Source organism: Fukomys damarensis, unplaced genomic scaffold (assembly GCF_012274545.1).
Source record: "Fukomys damarensis isolate Sample0158 unplaced genomic scaffold, DMR_v1.0_HiC HiC_scaffold_12, whole genome shotgun sequence".
NCBI lineage: Eukaryota > Metazoa > Chordata > Mammalia > Rodentia > Bathyergidae > Fukomys > Fukomys damarensis.
Window position 1 is genome coordinate 11,533,433 of NW_022900924.1, and position 22,015 is coordinate 11,555,447.

The 22,015-nt window shown below is 34.9% G+C and overlaps 1 protein-coding gene across 3 annotated transcripts in view; it reads left to right on the top strand.

Moving 5' to 3' along the window:
• The window catches only part of Taok3 (TAO kinase 3), a 176,358-nt gene that overhangs the window by 86,282 nt on the left and 68,061 nt on the right, over window positions 1-22,015 (top strand). For all 3 annotated transcript variants that reach the window (XM_010604085.3, XM_010604083.3, XM_019204487.2), the window contains exons 3-7: window positions 6,418-6,627; window positions 13,793-13,864; window positions 14,478-14,579; window positions 19,777-19,822; window positions 20,732-20,828. In XM_010604085.3, coding sequence (XP_010602387.1) covers window positions 6,508-6,627; window positions 13,793-13,864; window positions 14,478-14,579; window positions 19,777-19,822; window positions 20,732-20,828 — 437 coding nt within the window. In that variant the 5' untranslated portion in view covers window positions 6,418-6,507. The remainder of the gene's footprint in view (window positions 1-6,417; window positions 6,628-13,792; window positions 13,865-14,477; window positions 14,580-19,776; window positions 19,823-20,731; window positions 20,829-22,015) is intronic.

Genomic DNA, 22,015 nt, shown 5'->3' on the forward strand with positions numbered 1-22,015 from the left:
AAAAAAAAAAAAAAAAAAAAAAGAGGAATAGCTGAGTCAAATGGAACCTCTAGTTTTAGCTTTTTGAGAAATCTGAATACTGATTTCCACAGTGGTTGCACCAGCACTGTCTTCACCAGCAGTAAAGAAGGGTTCCTTTTTCCCCACAGCTCCACCAGCAATTGTATAACTATGTATTTTAAAGCCCTGTTGTTGAGTGCTTAACTGTTTGGTATTGCTATGTCCTCTTGATGAATTGATCCTTTTATCATTATGAAATGACCTTCATTATTAATAATATACTTTGAAATCTACTTTATCTGATATTAATATCAGCTCACCCCTTTTTCTTTGAGTTCCATCTTTTTCCATCCTTTTACCTTATTTGTGTCTTTATATTTAAAGTATATATGTAGATCCCTACATTTATACATGCATATGTATTTACAACTTTATAGCAATATATTCCAATTTCTCTCCTCCAGACTGTGTGCTATCATTCATCTTATGTATATATGTGCGCGTGTGTGTGTGTGTGTGTGTGTGTGTGTGTTATTTTTTTTGTACTGGGGATTGAACTTGGGACCTTGTGCTTGCAAGCAGGCGGCAGTACCACTGAGCTAAATCCCCAGCCCTACATATATTTTAAACATCATGTTATGTTGTTCTTTTTGTTTAAATGATCAATTATATTTTAAAGAAATTCAAATAATGGAAACATATATTTAGCCAAATAGCTACCACTTTTGTTTCTTTAATTTCTTTGTATAGTTTATATTTCAATCTAGTATAGTTTTCCTTCTATCTAAAGGAATTCTTTTATCATTTCCTGTCATGCAGATAGTGAGGTCATGGATTACTTCAGCTTTTGTATGTACTAAAGCCTTTATACTGGCCTTATTTTTCAAAGATATTTTCGTTGGATATAAAATTCTAGTTTGACAGGGTTTTTTTTTTTTTCTCTCTTTCAACACTTTACGAATGTTGCTCACTGTCTTCTCATTTGTAATATTTATACCAAGGCATCTGCTGTCATTTTATTCCAGGTTTTGAACAAATTATTATCAAGTGGATTGATATAATTTTCTTCCTATTTCTCATGTTTGAGTTTCATAGGCATTCATAGATGTTTAAGTTTAGAATTTTAATCAAATTTGAAAATTTTTTCCACTACTATTTCTTCAGATATTTTTTTCTGTCCTAACATCTCCTCCTTCAGGGACTCCAATTAGACATATACTAGGTCACTTGAAAGTGTTCCACTTTGTAGTTTGTTTTTAATTTGTTTTGTTAGTCCTTTTTCTCTATGTGTTTCATATTGGATAACTTCTATTGTTAGGTCTTCTGCAAAGTCTCATCTGCTCTTTGTCCCGTGCAGTGTTTTTCAGTTCAGACACTGTATCATAGCTTCCAACTTCAAAGATGTAGCTTATAGTTTATGTCTCATCTATCTCTATTTTATATGTGTAGTATTTCCTCTGACTTTTAAAATACATGGAATATAGGCATAACAAATATAATATTCTTGCATTTGTTTCCATTCTTTTTCTCCTCATCAATCATATTTTTGTGCTTTTTTAATGTCTTTTCATTGAATGTTGGAGATTGTGAATTTTATCTTTTTGAATACTGGATCTTTAAATATGATTGAGCTTTCTTTTCTGTGCTTTAACTGAGTTATTGGGAAATAATTTGACCCTTTTAGGTCTTATTCCTTAAACTTGTTAGACATCACAGATCAGTGTTTAATCTAGGGTGAATTATTCCCTCCGACTAAGGCAGAACTCTTCTGAGTACTCTAAAGAATGCCCCATAAATCAGGAAGTTTCCTGTCTTGGCTAATGAGAACAAGTACTATTCACAGCCTTTTGTGAGCCTAGGTACTTTTTTTTCTCTGCTCTTTGTAGATGGTGTTTTCCTGGACAAAGGTAGTTTTCACACATGTATTCACTAATCAGTACTCAGCTGAAGACTTGAGGGAAACCATCTGCTGATTCCCATATCCTCTTTCCGTGCTGCCATCTTCTGCACAATACTGTGCTCTGAGAACTCCAGCTACTGTGGTCATCCCAGACTCCTTTTTGTCTCTTCAACTCAAGGAGTCCCCCAGGTTCCAGCTGGATTCCTCTAAGACCTACAAACTCTCCCAGATAAATCTAGCACAGTTGGGGCTCACATCATTTGCTTTTCTCAGGGATCATTGTCCTCCTTTGCCTGATATCTGTTATCTTGAAATACCATTATTCATGTTTTGTCCAGTGTTTTAGATTCTGGTGCCAGATAATAAGCCTGGCCTCTTTTACTCCATTTTAGTTAGATAAAAGCAGAAGTCCCCTCATATTTTTTAAATGAAGAGATTATTAATTAAATATAGACACGCTTATTGATTTTAGTTTATGACTTTTGCCTCTGGTATGTTGCTCAGTAATTGAATATTCACTTATAATTTATTCTACAAGATTTTACAGTCTAAATTTTGCATTTAAATATTGCTTCAAAAGTCATTTTCGTCTATAGTGTGACATAGTAATCTCTTTTCCCAAAAATTAGTATCCACAGTATTTAGCTTTATTCACACTACAGCCAAAGCATTCAGAAGTTTACAATGTATTTCAGTGATTGAAAAAATTTTAGTTCTCATAAATTTAATTCATTTGGGATTCTTAAACACAGTCTCATAATTTGCCTTTTATGCAATCCTCCCAAAAAGTATGTCATATTTAATCCGCTGTTTCTTCTTTCTACTCTCACACATAAACAATGAAGGCAAAAGCCACTTTTTGAGGTTCCATTGTGAATTACCTGACTGAAAAGAGCTAGACTTACGTTACATTTCCAACAGTATAGTACTGATGTGACTTTATGCTCAATCATTTGGTGTCTGCAGACTGGCACGACAACTGCCCAGGATGACAGGTGCTGTGTTGGCAGAGGGATCCTTTTCCTGCTTAAAGCCTTCAGTGGCACACTGCTCTCCTCAGGATAAAGTCCAAATTTCTTTATATGGCTCAAAAGGTCTTTTGTGATTGTCCTTGGCTTTATACCAACTTAACGTTTCCTCCTTCCATATTGAATGAACTATGTTTATTTTCCCTAACAAGGCATGCTTTTTCACTTGTAAGTCAAAATTAGGCTAGGCCAAGATGTTATATACTTATGATAAAATATATTTGCTTTTCTCTTAAAATATCAATTAGCTATGGTCATTTTCTCCTTTATATCATTATAATTTAATGCCTGTCACCTCATTTGATTCTAGGCCCTTATTGATAGGACCACATCTTATTCTGTCTCTGTCACTCAACCCATACAGTGTCTGGTAAATAGTAATCACTTTATCAGTATTTATTGAATAAAAGAATATTTGGGTAGGTAGATGGATAATTACTTTGCTGACTGGATTTGAGGCACAGTGCTCAGAAATATTGGCTTCTGACCATGGGGTAGTTGTTTCACTTTTCAAAATCTTAGTTTGCTCTATAAAATTCAGATAGTCTTTAACTTTGGGGGGTCTGATTTTTTTAGTTCTTTATATATTCTAGATGTTAGTCTTTTGTCTGAGAAGCTGGGAAAATCTTTTTCCCATTCTATTTGTTGTCTCTTTGCTGATGGTTTCTTTTGCTGAGAAAAAGCTTTTTAATTTGATGCAATTCCCATTTTGATTCTTTGTAATATTTCATGTGTCATCAGGGTTTTGTTCATAAAGTCTTTGCCTACATCTGTGTCTTTAAGAGTTTTACTGATTCTGTCTTCCTGCAGATTGTTCTGCTTTAATATTTAGATCTTTGATCCATTTCAGTTTGTTTTGTGTATAGTTAGAGGTATGAGTCTAGGTTCACTTTTTGGCACAGGAAAGCTAATTTCCTAGAACCATTTATTAAAAGGGCTATCAATAAATAAATAAACAGGCTATCTTTCTTCCAGTGAAGGTGTTTGGCCCCTTTATCAAAGATGAGGCAGTTGAGTGTGTTTGGAGTTGTTTCTGCACATTCTATTCTGTTCCATTGATCCTCGGGTCTGGTTAGGGTTGTTTGTTGGTTTGTTGGTTTGGTTTTTGGTTTTTGCCAGTAGTAGGCTATTTTTATGATGGTAGCATTGTGGTATAATGTCACATTGGGGATTGTAATGCCCCTTGTTTTGCCCTTGTTACCTAGAATTGCTTTTGCTATTCTAGGTCTCTTCTGGTTCCATAGGAATTTTAGGATTGCTCTTTCTAGATTTCTTTTCTTTTCTTTTCTAGTTTGAGTTATTCTATTGGTATTTTGATTGGGGTTGGATTAAATCTGTATAACAGTTTTGGAAGTATTTTTACTATATTGGTTCTTCCTATCCAAGAACAGGAAATATCTTTTCATTTTCTGAAATCCTCTTCCATCTCCATTTTCAGAGTACTGTACTTTTCAGTACATGGGTCTTTTACTTCCTTTGATAGGTTGATTCCTATTTCATGTATTTATTTTGTTATTATGAAACGTGTTGTTTCCTTAATTTCTCTCTCAGTGAGTTTATTACTCATGTACAGGAGCACTATTGATTTTTGAATGTTGACTTTGTATCTTGCTATCCCACTGAACTTGGTTATTAATTCTAGGAGTCTTTTGGTAGAGTTTTGAGGATTTTCTATGTAGAGTATCATGTCATTGGGAATCAGTATGGAGATTCCTAAAAAAAACTAAAACTAGAGATTCCATTTTCCCCAGCTGTTCTCTTTCTAGGTATCTTCCTACTAGAATTAAAAGCATCATACCACAGTGATATATGCACCCTCATGATTATACCAGCACAATTTACAATAGCTAAATCTTAGAAAGAGCTCATATCCCCATGAACAGATAAATAGATAAAGAAAATATAGTATTTATATACAATGGAGTACTACTGTGACATAGGGAAGGGTAAACTTGAGTCATTTGTAGGAAAATGGTTGCACGTTGAGACCATAATCTTGAGTGAAATAAATCAGACACAGAAGTTTAAATATCACATTGTTTCTCTTGTGTGAGAAACCCAAAGGGTAAATATGGATCGTAATAGAGGCTAGATATTGGGACAGAGGAAGAACATATTCAAATGGGAAGGGGAACAAGAGAAGGGGGAAAGAAAAGGAAGGAAAAAGGAACAAAAGAGCATGGAAGGGGGGAAAGTCATCATATTATGAAGCTGCTTGTAAGGTTTTTGGTGTTATATAATACATAGTAGTACTTAATAAATATCTGCCGTTATTTCTATATTAATTTTACCAAGATGCTTTTTTGTAACATTTATGAAGATGTAATTTATATACTATGCAATTTACCCATTTAAAGTGTACAATTAAAGTGTTTAGTAGAATCACAGAGTTATGTAGTCATCACCATAATCCAATTTTAGCGCTTTTTTTTTGGTTTTTTTTTTTTTTGGTTTTTTTTTTCAGTACTGTGGATCGAACTTGGGTCCTTGTGCTTGCGAGGCAGGCGCTGGAACCACTGAGCTAAATCCCCATCCCATTTTAGAACATTTTTATCCCTCTGAAGAGAAAGTCCATACCCTTCAGCTGTGACTCCTTAAATCCCCCACCCTTAGGAAATTGATTCTATAAGTTGCCTATTCTGGAAGTGTGTGTGTGTGTGTGTGTGTGTGTGTGTGTGTGTGTGTGTGTGTGGTGTGTGTGTGTTAGTAGGGATTGAACCCAGGACTTCATGCATACTGGGCAAGTATTTTACTACTACCGTGGAGCTACATCCTCAGCCCTCTATTGTAAAAACTTTATTTTATTAAACAGTCACTATACAGTTTCTTATGACTGGCTTCTTTCTCTTAGAATAATGTTTACAAGGATCATTCGTGTTGTTGCATACAATGGGATAATATTCCATTGTATGGAGATACCACATTTATTCATTTACCAATTAATGGGAGGTTTGGATTATTTCCAGCCTCTGGCCATTATGAATAATGCTGCTGTGTACATTTGTGTACAAATATCTGTGTGGACACGTTTTCATTTCTCTTGGATATATACTTGGGAGTGGAATTTCTGGGTCAAATGGTAATTCCATATTTAAGTTATTGATGAACTGCCAGGCTGTTTTCCAAAATGGCTGTTATTTTACCTGCCTACCAACGGTGGGAGAGAGTTGATTTCTCCATGTCCTCACTGATCCTTAATGTTTTGATTATAGACATCCCAGCGAGAATGAAATATCTTTTTGTGGTTTTAATTTTCATTTCTCTAATCACTAATGATGCTGAGCACCTTCACATGTGTTAATCCCATTTATACTTCTTTTTTTGCAGAAATATCTATTCACATCCTTTGCCTATTTTTCATTTGGATTACTTGTCTTTTTAACACTGAGTTGTAATGTTGAGATGCTCTTTAATATTAATTTGTATTTATATTGCCACCAAACAAGATGTGTTAGAAATAATTTAATCACAGTCTTTATTTTTCTATAGGTACTGAAGATTTATCAAAAAAGAATTTGTCAATGAGAGATAAAACTGACTAGGTTATCAATAAGCAAAGCACTTGCAATACTGGTCATCATGCGTAAAGGGGTACTGAAGGATCCAGAATTTACTGATCTCTTCTACAAAGATGATCCTGAAGAAATTTTTATTGATCTGCATGAAATTGGACATGGCAGTTTTGGAGCAGTTTATTTTGTAAGTAATTTTAAAAATCACTTATGTAGATCAGATTAAGAAAATTTGAACTCTTCGCATTGCTAATACTTGTAAAATTATACCTGATTTTCACGTTCATGTACCAATTAAATGATGTCTACTATAAAGGCAAATAGTCATTTCTAAAGAGCCAGTTCCAGAATCCTAGGTCTTGTTCAAGTCTGTGGCATAAACAACAATAAACTTTAAGCTTGAAGTTGAGTCCCATGCATCTCCTCTTTCCTCCTCAAGGCCTGTATCTCTGCTATTCTGTCTTCTAGAAGACTGCACGCTGCATCCCCGTCCCTGTCTAATCCTTCTTCATGCTGCAGGTTTTGGTTTGTTATTTAGACAGTATAGCCTTTACTATTCAAACCTTCCACTAGCAAATCAGGACTTTTATGATCTTATGCCACCTCTTTTGGCAATTTGCTTCATTTATTAGAGTTGCAATTAAACAATCTTGTTTTTTTATTCATACTTTAAGTCCCTTCTCCTAAATAACATGCACCATGAGAGTAGAGGTTATATCTATCTTGTTCATTGCTATATCTTCCAGAAACTAGTATCGTATTTGACACTACAGTAGGAATTGGATAAATATTAGATGGACACATAAACAGATGAACCAACAACTATTCAGAGAGACAGAGATTTTTAGTGACAGTCATGTCGTTGTTACTTTAGGTGAAGGTGTACAAGGATAGCCAGTTTTAATTCCAAACGTGTGGCTATCTCCTGATGAGAAAAAGGAGAAATGACTGAAATATAAGCACAGCTTACTTACCTGAAATTCACTGCATAAACTCTAGTTCTTTAGTCTAGATGGCCATAGAAGTTTGCTTCATCAAAGTAACAAATATTCCCTTTAAATTAGTAGTCTATTAAAACAAATACATTAAATACTCATAATTATCTATTTATTCTCCAAGCCTATTATCAAATAACTTTCCTTTTTTTTTTCAAGTAACTTTTCTTAAAATGAGAATAGTGGCACATGCCTGGAATCCCAGCATTCTGGGATGCTGAGGCAGGAGGACTGCAAGTTCAAACCCGGCATCTTAGCCAGACCCTGCTTCAAAGTAAAAAATTAAAAGGGCTGGAGATGTAGCTCAAAGCAAAAGCCATGCACTCCATCCCCAGGACTGTGAAATAAATAAAGTAAAATAACTTCCATCGTCAAACATATTTGACTCTTCCTTTTAAGTGATCCTTTATGTTCTTCCACCTGGGTACAGCTTATCCTTCCAGATAAGGTTTTATTATGTACATCTGTAGCCTGTCCTTTTCTTTCTACCTAGATCTTCATCCTGGGTTGTCTCTGAACCCTCCCTCACCCTGGTGTCTGTGCTCAGCATCACTATCATTTCTCCTTTATCCCCATCTCATCCTCTGCCCCTATTCAATATGTTTTATCACTAACTGGCTTTCCAGGCCTGAAAAAGTGATACTTTTCCACTTAACACTCTTCCATGTTAGTCTTTGATCTCAAAATAACATTGAAGGCCCAAAGTCCTGTCTTCTTTATTCACACGGATCTTTTCTAAAGTATTTTAAATTATAAACATATCATACACGAGGAAATGTTCATAATACACATGCATGTCTTAACATATAATTGGGTTGGGTTGTAGAGTTGTTTGCCTGCCATGAACAAAGCACTGGGTTTGATCCCCAGCACTACAAAAATAAAATCAATACATAATTTAAAGAATTATTAAAGGTAAAACCCTGTGTAAACACCACCAAGGCAAGAAATCAAATATTACTTGCACCCCAGAAACTCCTCTTGTCCTCCTTATCCACAATCTTCTCTCTCCTGAGGAGTATCCACTATCCTGATTTTTATAGTGATTGTGTTCTCGTTTGTGTTTGTATTTAACCCACTTACTTTTGTGCTCCTAAACAGTGTAATTTGGTTTTGTCTAATTTGAACTTTCTTTTAAAAATCAAAACATTCTGAGAGATTCATTCTTCGTTCTTTTCTTTTATTACTTTCTCGTTAGCTTATCCTCTCCGAGTCTCACTTGGCCAGAGTCAGAGGGTGGTTCCAATCTCTTTTTGACCCTTCTGTTTTAAAAAGCAGCCAGATCCTTTTCAGATTCCTAATGTTTCAGCCCTAAAAAACAGATTGAAAAAGAAGTGGCTGATTCTTTAATATAAAATTTACAAAAAGCTTTGACTTTTATCTGTAGTTGACACATAGGTAGCATTATAAAAATCAGTTTTCACACTTGCCGCAATAATGTATATGTTGTACCTCTCTCACTGTTAATATTCTTCTCTTGTTATTTATGCACCATATATAATGTCCCTTTTGTGAACAACTTCAGTATAGCCTTGTAGACCTTACTTTAGTGAGCTTAAAAAAATATATAAATCTCATCATAGTCCTCTTTTGCTCTAAAGTCTTTAGGGCTTCTCCTTTTCTTTGTCTAAGATTAAAATTCATACTATAGTTAGCCTACAAGGCCCTTCATGATGCAGTCCTTATGTACACCTGAACGCTAATTCCTTCTCACACTGCTGTAGCTCTAATTGCTTTCTTTTTATTATCTATCACATAAATTACTCTCTCTGGAATGTTTTTCCATCCATCTTCATCTTTTTCACTCCTGTTCATCTTATAACTCTCAATTTAAACCTTATTCTTTCAGGAAAGGCTTTACCAGCCTACTTAAGTCAAACCCTCCATTTTTGGTTCTTTTAGTAACACATACCTTGTTTTGTAACACAAGTCACAGTTGTAGTTTTGTCTTTCTTTGTTAATTTTTTTTATTGTGTATCTTACTAGAGGAGTGATAGGTACTATATTTATTTACTTACAATTCTACCTCTAACACTTAGTCTCATACCTTACAATTTGTAAATAATACCTGTTTGTTGAATGAATTATGAAGAAGTCAACAAACTTGGTACTGCTCAACTTTTCATGAATCATAGGCGTGCTTGCAAGCCATAAAGGCCAGGGTATAGCAACCAAAGCTTCTGTACCTAAATTCTATAATTCTGTCAGTGTCTTTGTAGTGGACTTACACAGAATATTAGAGAGAAGGGCTTAAGTTGAATTGTAAGCATAAACAGTGGACCCTTGAGTTACAACCAGTCTGACATACAAGCAACTTGGGTTATGACCAGAAATTTAATTTTAACTTATGAACACAGTCTTGAGTTATGACCCAAATGCCAGTCACTTGTGCTTCCAAATGGTCCCAGATACAGACTTAACCCTTAAAGAGTTCTTGAAGGAACTTTACAACATCCTTTCCTGTGTGAAGTTAATTGAGAAATTCTGAGCCAATGTCTCCCTAAAGACACTGAGATCTGCCTGGAAGAAAGTATGGCCTAAAATTATATATGTGGGAGACTTTGAAGGCAGTTGACCAGCTTGAGTTACAACCAGCCCTTGGGTGCAAATTGAGTTCATAAGTCAAGGTCCACTGTAAAGCTCTTGTATCATCAGTCAGCTGAGAGTATATATTATACTCTGAGAAAACAGAAAGCATTAACTTGAAATATCTATGTGTATTTGGATTTAAAGAAGTAACTCAGAAGTTAGCAGACATTAATAAATGAGACAGTAAGCAACTCTATGTTAAAGAAAAACAGAAAAGGCCGAATGTGCTCATTTCTGTATTCACTTAAATACTGTGATATATGTACGCTTCTAGTGCTTTCTCATCAGCTGAGCATATCATCCATAATCCACCCAAAGCACATACTTCATTTGCCTTTGGGTTTTAGTTGAGGTTCAATAAACAGGACAAAAAAAAAATTCTGTTTATTTTTTTGTATTCCTCTATAAACCAACAAAAAGCCATAGTTGGAGGATGGTTAAGAAAATATAATAAACACATAGTAAGTTTTCACTAAACATTGTTGAATCCGTGATCCTGCTAACAGTTAATGGCACTGTTGTGAATTTATAGCATGAATGTAAACATCAAGGATAAAACTGTACATGTTAGGTGAGATTGGGCGCATTCAGAGTGGTATGGCGTAGACTAGAGGTGGTGACAAAATACAGTATGAAGCACTGGAAAGCAGAGACCTCATTGACACTTTCCTTTCTCTGCTCTAAAACAATTGATTTTTCTTCTTAGTTTCCACATAACTTGTTATGACCAACGTAAAACTACATTAAAATCTTTCCATGTATAGAAAAATCAAAATGGAACTATTTTTCAGATTTTTAAGACTATACTAGTAGATTGTTTGTATTAGCAAGTGGATCCATCAAATTTTAATTAGTGATTACTCTGTAAATGTAAGAAATATGTTTGTGTTTTAAGGCCATTATTTTTTGTGTCTGTAGTTCCAAATAGCATCAGTTATAAATAAGCTTAATAAATAATTAGATAATAATGCTCTCTGATTCCATTTGTTGGATTTTTTTATTTTTATACAGATTAAGAATTTTTTTAAGTGCTAGGGATGTAGTGTAGTCACAGAGTACATGCTTATCTTTGATGAGTTCTGGGTTCAATCCCCAGCACCAAAAACATAATTATAAATATAAATATGCTCATTATAGGTTAAATTTTCTCACTTATTTCGTAGGTCTTTCCCAGGCTCTTGGACTGCATAGTACATAGATGTATGCTCAAAATAGCCTCTTCGCAAATATAGTCCCTTTAACCCATATTATAATGCTGAATTTACATCAACTATCCTTTCTTGCTGTCATTTAAGCACAGTCTTAATATTAAAGTTTCAGGGCCAGGGATTTAGCTCAGTGGTTCTGTCACCTGCCTCACAAGCGCAGAGTCCCAAGTTTGATCCCTGGAGCCAAAAAAAGAAAAAAAGGCCTTTGTGGAGGTTTATTGATTTGAAAACTATAACCAAGAGATAATTTTTCAAGTAGGAAAAATTTATTGAGAGAAAGGTAACTTGTAAGAGCAACACAAAGGGGACCAGAAAGTGGGTTGCCCCAGATACTTATTGTGTGTGTGTGTGTGTGTGTGTGTGTGTGTGTGTGTGTGTGTGTAAGGTTCTTTTACCTTAGTGCTTGTAAGAATTTATTTTAATGTATATCTTTTTCCTCTGCATCTTAACATTCATTATGAATCTGGGGTTGAAGCTGGGAGTGGTAGTGCACACTTGTAATCCTAGCACTTAGGAGGCTGAGGCAGGAGGATTACTGCATGTTCAAGGCCAGCCTGGGCTACATAGTAAGTTCAAGGTCAGCCTGACTGCATAGCAAGACCCTGTCTCAAAAAACAAAAAAGAATCTGGGGTTGAATTCTTTTTATTTCAGTAATTTATTATTTATTGTTTGAATAATTTTTTATATCATAAGAAACCATTGTTCTATATCTGAGGTGCTTCTTTAACTAGTTGGAACTAGGAAAACGGTTGTGAGGTTTTTCTCTAAAATTTTAACTTGTTTTTTTTTTTTTGTACCTGGGATCGAACTCAGGTCCTTGTGCTTGCAAAGCGGGCGGCAGAACCACTAAGCTAAATCCCCAGCTTTAACTTGATTTTATCAGCCAGTAAATTCTAATCTTTTATCTCAGAACCAGTGCTACAGCTTTATTGGTCCACAGTAATAACAAATCCTATGATCAAAATAGTTTAATTGCATCAGAGATGTAGCACTGAGGCAGAGCCCTGTTATTAAAAGAAAGCCAAACTTAATTTGTTTTTTGTTTTTTGTTTTTTTTTGTACCGGGGATTGAACTCCAAACCTTGGCTTTCGAGGCAGGCAGCAGAACCACTGAGCTAAATCTCTAGCCCTTAAATAATATTTTAATGTCTTACATTTATTTTTCTGAAATTCTTAAAAAAATTAGTTGTCTCATGCAAATTGAATAGAAGGCACACGTGTGCTTTCAATGAACTTATATCTTGGATATGATAAAGACAGTTATGAGACAACCTTTATAGATGATAATGCACACAGATAACATACATAAATGTGTGTATGTGTATAGGTAACACATTCTTATTATAAAATATGTTACTCTCGGGCCAGGGATTTAGCTCAGTGGTTCCGGCACCTGCCTCAAAAGCACAAGGACCAGAGTTCGATCCCTGGTACCAAAAAAATGTTACTCTAAAAGATTGCCTTTCAGGAGTTCTCTTACCTTCTGGTGCATTGTTAAATACAGTAGCCACTAGGCATAAATTAAATTTAATTGAATAAAATTAATTAAATTTTAAAATCAGTTCCTCAGTCAGACTAGCCATATTTTGCATGTGACCCTATTGGATGGTGTAAGTATAGGTTGTTTCCATTATCCCAGAAAGTTCTATAGGAAAGCACTGTTCCAGGCATTAGTGTCTCAGTATGCATTCTTTTAAAATTTTTCTACACATATACTACTCCCATTATTATTATCTTAAAAATACAGGATCATAGTAGGCAGCTTGTTTTGTTACAGTGTTTTTACATCTTTCCATGGTGGTATATTATATATAGATTACCTCATTCATTAGTGGTTATTTCATTATATGACCACATGCTATTTATTGAACTGGTTTTCTGTTGATAGACATTCTACACTGAAGCCAGTGTAGATATTTCAGAAATTGGATTTTTGTTATTGTCATTTGGTTGCATCTATTTTGTTAAACCCTAATCCTCTTTTTTTTGTATTACAACCTTTACAAGACTACACAGAAATGGATAAAATGAAGCTTTTCCTTAAAAGTGAGGTAGAAATGTCTATCTTATCAAAAGTTGGAACATCTTTGTGTGGTGGTACTGAAGTGTGAGAATATTATTCTTAAAGTGGCTAGTTAAACTGGGCTTGATGGCACACACCTGTAATCCCAGCATCTGCGATTCTGAGTTAAGAGACTCTCAAATATGAGCCCAGTGTGTGTAATTTAGTGACTTAGAAATGCCCTACCTCTAGCCAGATGGGTGGTGCACACCTGTAATTTCAGGACTCAGGAGGCTGAGGTAGGAGGTTCACTGTGAGTTTGAGGCCAGCCTGGGGTACATAGCAAGTCCCTAACTCAAAAGAGAGAGAGAGAGGAAAAGAAAAAAAAAGACCCTATCTCAAAATAAAAATAAAGGGCCTGGGGACATAGCTCAGTACAAAGGCCCTGGGCTCAATTTCCAGGACCAGGAGAAAAAGTCTCTAGTCAAAGAAGTTAAACTGAATGAAACATAGTTAATTCCTTTTCTTTTCTTTTCTTTTTCTTCCCTTCAACACAGGCCACAAATGCTCACACCAATGAGGTGGTGGCAGTTAAGAAAATGTCTTACAATGGGAAGCAGGCACATGAGGTAAGACAAGACTCTTGTATGCCTAAACTGACATAAGAAAGTTAACATAACAATAACAAAATTGAGCATGGCGCAAGAAGGTGACTGTAGTTAGCAGTATTATAGTGTATATTTCAAAATAACCATTCTGAATGTTCTCATTACAAAAAAATGATAAATATTTGAGATGATGCATATGCTACCTTGATTGGATAATTACACAATGCATACTTGTACTGAAACATTGCACTGTAACCCCAAAATACATACAATTATCGAGTGCCAACAAATAGAAAGTTTACCCAAAAAAGACATTCATAATATGTTTTGAACGTTTATCACAATTCTTTTTTTCATCCTTCTTTTGGAGTACATAATAAAAGTTGCCAGTATTCTAACTTAGTAACCTATTTTCCACTATAGAACACAGACATGTATAGTGGGTTTTTTAAAATATCTGGTGACAAATTTTCATTTAAATGAACTCAAACTATAAAAATAGCTCATTTAGATAGTTTCTTTACTATTATTTACCTTATATCAATTTAAGATAACAGAAAGAACAGTCATGTACTTGATAATAAATATTATTTTCAGCTTGAATGTTAAAGCATTTCTTTTCTGATATCTATAGAAATGGCATGATATTCTTAAAGAAGTTAAATTTTTACGACAGTTGAAGCACCCTAATACCATCGAGTACAAAGGTTGTTATTTGAAAGAGCACACTGCTTGGGTAAGTCAAGGAACTTCTACTTTTAATTAAATGTTTTTTATATTGTTTATTTGAACTGCAAAATTATCAGTCCTGTTTCTGTCCCATTTGACTTTTGTTATTGTTGTTTGAAAGTCGTTAATGCTTCAGAGTGTGTCACATGGTATACACTAAGATTAAATATGATATCTAACCTATTAGAAATTTCAAAAAAAAAAAAGAAATGTCATTCTGTAAATACTCTAACAAAGAGTTGGTGGAAACATCATCTTATAATGAGCCATTTTTAAAAGAAAAAGGCAACCCTTTTATTCTCCTTCTAGAATTTTCATTTTTGTCGTTTCTCATCCCAGACTCCAATTCACCAAAAAATTGGAATTGTGTTTGACATTATCATCACTGTGTGATTGTTTTTTAAACAAGGCCTACCATGTGATTAAAGTGAAGTAGTCTTTTGTTCTACTCTATCTTAGTCAGTTTTTACATAATTGCACTCCTGTTCTCCCTTGGCATGTTAAGCACCTCAAGAACATGAAAATGTTAAACTTTTTACTTTTCAGATTGCACATTCTAACTTAAAGTTCTATTTAACTATTATCTATCAAGTGTTTACCATGTACTAAGTCCTTTTCTGTACATTATCTCTAAGTAGGAAATGGAATTTTTGTTCCTGAGCAATATACTCAAACTTCTGTTCAAGCAGTTCTTAAAACATCTAGAGCTATTATTTTCCTAATAAACAGAAGAAATTAATTAAAAGAGCATATTATTATCTAGAAGTCAGTTCTTCTCTGTCAATTACAACTGTCTTGAAGGAACATAGAAAGGGATTCATCTGAGTATGGTGTCACACACCTGTGATCCCAGAAATCAGGGAGGCTGAAGCAGGAGGATCACAAATTCAAGCCCAGCCAAAGCAGCTTAAGTGACTTAGTGAAACTTTGTCTCAAAATTTACAAAGAAATACAAATGAGAAAAGGATGGCAATGCAGCACAGTATGAAGGGCCTGAGTTCAATTTCCAGTACCAAAAAAAAGTGGGGGAGGAAATGGGGACTGATGTCAATCAGCCAGAATAAATGTTACAGAATCCAAGTGCTAAATCTCATGTTGTAAGTCTTTGGAAAATCCTGCACTTTTAGTTGAAGCATATTTACTCTTAGATTATATATCTTACTTACCTGGTTTCTGTCTGCAGTTGATTTGGCAAACTAATTAGAAGGTGCTCTTAGGAACTGAGTTTCCAGTGAATCCATATAAACAGGCATAAAAATAATTTGGCCGTAAGGAAGAAGTCAGGGGAGGTAGAGAATAGACCTACTAATTTAAATGCAGAGGATGCTCAAATACCATTGTGTTATTCAATAACAAGGAAAAGAATATTTTTTAAATACTGCTGTGGTGTTTAATATGTAATTAAAAATTATAAATACTAACATTCATTCTATCTAATTTGAAAATTGTCTGTAGATGGTCTTTGCCTACAGTGTTTTTTGTTTGTTGGTTGGTATCAGGGATCCACTGAGCTAAATCACCGGTGACCTACAGTGTTTTGACAAATGATTTTTTTATTTTATGATGGTGCAAAAACAGAGAAACCATGCTCTGGACGTTGACTTTTGATCTCTCCCTCCCTCTCTCTCTCTCACAATCTCTCTCTCTCTCTCTCTCTCTCTCTCTCTCTCTTTCTGTTGTTTATGTTTTGAGACAGTCTCACTGTGTAGTTCAGACTGACCTTGAACTCACCATGTAGTCTGGCCTCAAACTCCTGACAATCTTCCTGCCTTAGCCTCCTGAGTGCTGAGATTACAGGCATGTGCCGCTATGCCTGGCTGACTTGATCTTTTCCCAAACTGTTCATATACACTATAGTAATCTCTCCTGCTGCTGAGTGGTGGCATTGAGCTGCAACTCCATCAGTCTTACGGGTAAATGTCCAGTACTATGCAGGGTATGTAAGCACCCCAGTATTCATGGGATATGTGTTGTTAAACCCCTAATTTGTGTCTGAAACAACAGATAGAACCAAACCCTATATGATTTTTCTTGTACATACATGATTAGGTACAATTTATAAAGTAGGAACAATAAGAGATTAAAAGTAATTACTAATAAAGCAATTACAACAATATACTGTAAGAAAAATGCCATCATTAGTACTTTTACACTTTAGGGTCATTATTAAGTAAAATACAAATTACTTGAATACAAACACTAGTACTGTCATAGTTGCTCTAACAACTAAGACAGCTACTGAGTGACTACTGGGTGTGCATTATATACAGGATGGATACACTGAACAAAGAGAATGTTCACTGACAGAGCAAGACAATGAGAGATTTCATGATGCTACTCAGAATTGCACATAATTTAAAATTTACATTGTTTATTTCTGGAATTCTCCATTTAATAATTTTGGATCACAGGTAACTGAAGCAGCAGAAAGCAAAACAGTGGATAAGGGAGGACTACTGTGCTATGTTGCTAAGTTAAGATGTTTAGTAATTTAGGTGTATTAATGCATTTTGATGAGATATTTTCAACTTAGGTTCATCAGGCTGTGAGCCCAGTTTAAATCAAGGAACATCAATATTCATAACTTGTATATTCAATTTAAGATATATGCATGTTTATTACTTAATTTAAAAACCTAGAAAAATATGATATACAACTTAAAAATGTTTCCATCAAGTTGGTTAAAGAAGCCAGGCGCCATGGCAGGCTCCTGTAATCTTTGCTACTCGAAAAACTAAGGTAAGAAGAAGATCCCAAATTTGAGGCCTTAGCAAGACCTCAGTCTCAAAAAGAAAAAAAAGTAGTTGGTTAAAGAAAAAACTAGGACATAAGAGGCTAATGTTCATTATATTTTCTTATGTGGAATCTCTGTCTTCTCAGTATGAAAATAAATGTTTCTGAATTTTTATATCAGAAAACTGTATTTCTAAACTTCTAATATTCTAAATTATTCTATTAATGCAAGGTATGTAATATATAAATATTTTTCACATTTATTTTTTTTAAATGAAAGGAGCCAATATGTTGATCTTAGCTATTTCCAGTTGATGATAGGAAATTTATTTCATAATGAGCATGTGCTAGTTTTATCTTTTGTGTGTGTGTGTGTGTGTGTAGTGTGTGTAGTGTGTGTGTGTGTGTGTGTGTGTGAGAGAGAGAGAGAGAGAGAGAGAGAGAGAGAGAAAGAATGGGGATTGAAGCCAAGGCCTTCACTCAAAAGTGTAGCCCCACCCCTTTGCAGTCCTTCTGTCTCAGCCTCCCAGAATGCTGAGATTATAGGAATGAGCCACCATATCTGGCTCTTATTTTTGTTTTTGTTTTGTTTCGTTTTGTTTTTTGGTACCAGGGATCAAACTCGGGTCCTTGCACTTGCGAGGGAGGTGCCAGAACCACTGAGCTGAACCCCAGGTCTTGTTTTATTTTTTGAGACAGGGTCTCACTAAGTTGCCCAGACTGGGCACAAACTTGTGGTCCTCTTGCCTCAACTTCCTACAGTTCTAGGATTACAAGCATGCTCCCATTTGTTGGTTTTTAGAATACCAAAATAATAATTTGGCCAGGCATGGTGGCACATGCCTATAATCCCAGCATGTGGGGTGCTGAGGCAGGAGGATCGCCACAAGTTCAAGTCCAGCCTGAGCTATGTAGTGTCTCAAAAAAACAAGAAAAGTTGAAAGTAAAAATTTGTAGAAGCATATGTGCTTACACATGTATGTGTGGAAATTGGTCCCTCTGCATTCATAGTTTTGACTTTGACTATGAGTAAGTATTATATTTCCCCCAAAATAAGACCATGTCTTATGTTAATTTTTGCTTCAAAATGTGCAATAGAGCCTATTTTGGGGGATGTCTTTTTTCTTCTTCTTTTATTCTACATTTATTCATGTACAAAAATCTATATTTATTCATTTTCATGTACAAAAATCTCCATTTATTCAAATACAGTCATGTTATCTTCTGAAACATCAGAATTCTCTAAACTCTGAATTCCAGCCTGAAATTTTTGAGACTCTAAACCCTGTAGATCCATTGGCCCCACTCTCTCTCATGTCCAGCAGACGAGCTCTCCTTGAATGAGCACTTCTTGTCCATGTAGCCTGCTCATGGTGCATCATTACAGCACACTTTGTTGAATTATGAAGATTCAAATGAGATGCAACCATGTCCATTCTTTATCAAGTGAACACGTTATTTCTGTGTTCTGTCTGTACTCCAAATGGTCATTCAGCAATATGTCTCTCAATTTACATAGGTGTTCACCTCTTATCCACAGGCACCTTCTTAGATATTTACAAATATTTAATTATAATTTATATTATCATTTATTTTAAGCATTAATGCCAATTATATTATTTATATTTAGTTTATATTAATATATAATTCAGTACATCTGCGCTGTGCTACAGTAGACATAGTAAATGTGTCCATCTGGCTGACAGTCTTAACTGGGGCTTATTTGAGGGGTAGGAATTATATTTAGAGCATCCCAAAAAATCATGCCAAGGCTTATTTTCTGGTTAGGTCTTATTTTCGGGAAAATACAGTATTTGGAACACCTGAAATATCTAGGACAGTAAATTAAACATTTGCTTATTTTTGGTTTTAGAAAGTCTTCAAAGATTGTCAACCCGAGAAATATCAACAGTATAATAATACTGTAATATTATTATAGAAATGTTTTAAAGACAAATTAGAATATTCTGTGTCTCTCAGATATTCAAAGTAATGACACATATCAGGTACATCTTTTCACTGAGTTCCCAACAAGATATGTCTCTTATTCAGAACTTTTCAAAATGTGAAAATAAGGATTTACTACTTCCTAGGTTTTGTGTTTGTTTTTTATAGTGCTGAGAATTGAAACCAGGGTCTCATATATGATTTGTTTAATTTAGTATTTTCCAATACAGATTTACTAGCTTGTGTTTTTTTAATATACTTTCTAAGTTAATAAATTTTAATTTACAATGTAACCTAGCTGCTTTACATTTATTCTAAAACAAATTAATGTGGAAAATCATAAATAAAGAATAAAAACTGAGATGCTGAAAATTATGAAATCAATTAGTATCAATAACCAGAATAATATAGGTTCAAGTGGGTCAAAACATTTATTCTCTTAGCATTCTTGGGTCCTTGTATGGTTGGTTTCAGCAGCTTCTTATTAACATTTAACATTCTGACTTTTTTTTAAATCTCGACAGTTGGTGATGGAATATTGCTTAGGGTCAGCCTCTGATTTGTTAGAAGGTAAGAATGAGAGCACTGTACCCTCCTTTCTGTCTTACTTTGACCAGAGTGTTTATCTCCTATTACATTATAGTGTAGTTTGGGCACTCTATTTGGGTGATAACTTGGGTTTAAGGACTGTGCAAGTAAGCTATGCCAACTTCATCTCTGAGTGCCACCAAAAGTAGCTGGGTAATATTACCAGCCTTCCAGCAATGTAGCTCATGGCCCATCTAGGGCAGGTATTACTAAAACATTTGGCTAATGTGATGTGATAAGTGTAACCAAAACCTTCAAATTCACGTGTATGTATAAAGAGAGGTAGGTTTTACCAAATTATATTGATGTTCAACCCTTTACAATATCATGGCTAAACCATGTCTCCTCCAGAAATGCTATTACAACCAGAGGCTATGTTAAAATTTTACATTTAAAAAGTCCAAAATCATCCTTGATCTCTGAATGGAAATTGCTTCTTAGCAGCTTTTACAAATTAGAAAACCTGTAGTTAGAGGGGGTAATTATAGATACCTTGTGGCAGAGAATAATGTGACCTAGAATGTTTCAGGCATTTAAAACATCAGAAGGGACTAATAAATTTGGGCCTGGCAGACTGGAATCAGTGTGATATTATTGATTTGCAACTGATAAGTAAATTAAAAAATTTTCACCTAGTGAATATTAGACTTTCTTTGTTTTATTTTGTTTTGAAGTGTTGATTTGTTTTGTTTTTATATACTTGGTTTTCTTGTTACCTAATCATTTATTACAATCCTATAGAAAATACATATCCTGTGTATTTAGGTGAATGTATTACCAAGTTATCATTTGAGAAAGTATATAGTTTAGTCTTGTATAACTATATAAGATAATAGAAAGAGGAGGTAACTGATCATTACCCCCGACCTTTTTTTCCCCCTCCTTCCTCAGTTCATAAGAAACCACTTCAGGAAGTAGAGATCGCTGCCATTACTCATGGTGCCTTGCAGGGGCTGGCCTACCTACATTCTCATGCATTGATTCATAGGTAAGATTAGAGACCAGTTTCGTTTTCATTTCACTTACAAGACTTTCTATTCCAGGAACTTTGTAAATTAGTTCATGCTCCAATTTTCAGGATGCCTAAGGATTTATGGGAAGCAAACAGATCGCTGCTCTTCCTGAATATAAAGAGTAATGTTGCCAGAATTTAGCTCCCATCTCCTGGTCTCTGCCACATATTCACAAAGGCTTACATCCTCTTGTTCTGTAGGTAACTAGCCTCCAGGCTGAGTGTTACAGGGAAATTTAAAGAAGGGCCCAGTGACCTTTTGAAACTATGTCAAGAAGAAAAGAAAATTAACCTTCTTTGTATATATTTATTTCATAGCTGAATTTTTTCTCCCTTTCCTATTGTATGTAACAAGTTACTTCTATACAAATAGATGCTGTTTCATCACTAAAAATCTTTGCATTTCTCTAGTCCACAAAGATGTATAGTTAGCAAAGTACTGTCTTTGAGAATGAAGAGACTGGGACTCAGAAAGGTTTTTAATACTTGCCCATAATTTCACAGCATTTAAAAAATAGAAAAATGATTGACACTCAGATTTCTTAACCCTGAATCCAGTAATCCAGAGCTCTCTTCTACATTTTTTTTTGTACTGGGGATTGAACTTGGGTCCTTGCGCTTGCAAGGCAGGCCACCGAACTGCTGAGATAAATCACCAGCCCTCTTCTACATTTTATGTTCTTTTCTCTTTTGTGCTGAGGATGGGACTCAGGGCCTGATGCGTGCTAATCATGCACTCTACCGCTGCACACCCCCAGCCTCCTCTTGTATTTCCTGTATCATAACCCACTTTTCTGTTGCAACATTGCTCCTTATGTCCAGGAGGAGCAGCAATCTCTTTGCTTCCCATAAAACCTTCCTCCTGCCTCCCCCACTAACTCCTCCTAAAGAAACATGTTACCAGTCTTTCCTACTCTCAGTAAAATGCTTTTAGCAGTGACTTTAACGTGTGGTGGAAGAAGTGGAATATTAGATAGATATGAACCACATGAAATAGCTCACAAAAATAAATACTTGGCCTTTGCTAGGAAGAAGTAAAACTGTTAGGTCATAGTTCTCTCTTTTCCTTCTTTAATCACAAACTACTGGGACTACAAAAGCAGAACTTGCTTAAGACAAGCACAGCAAATCCTTCCTGAAGTTCTGCATATTTATAAAGATAA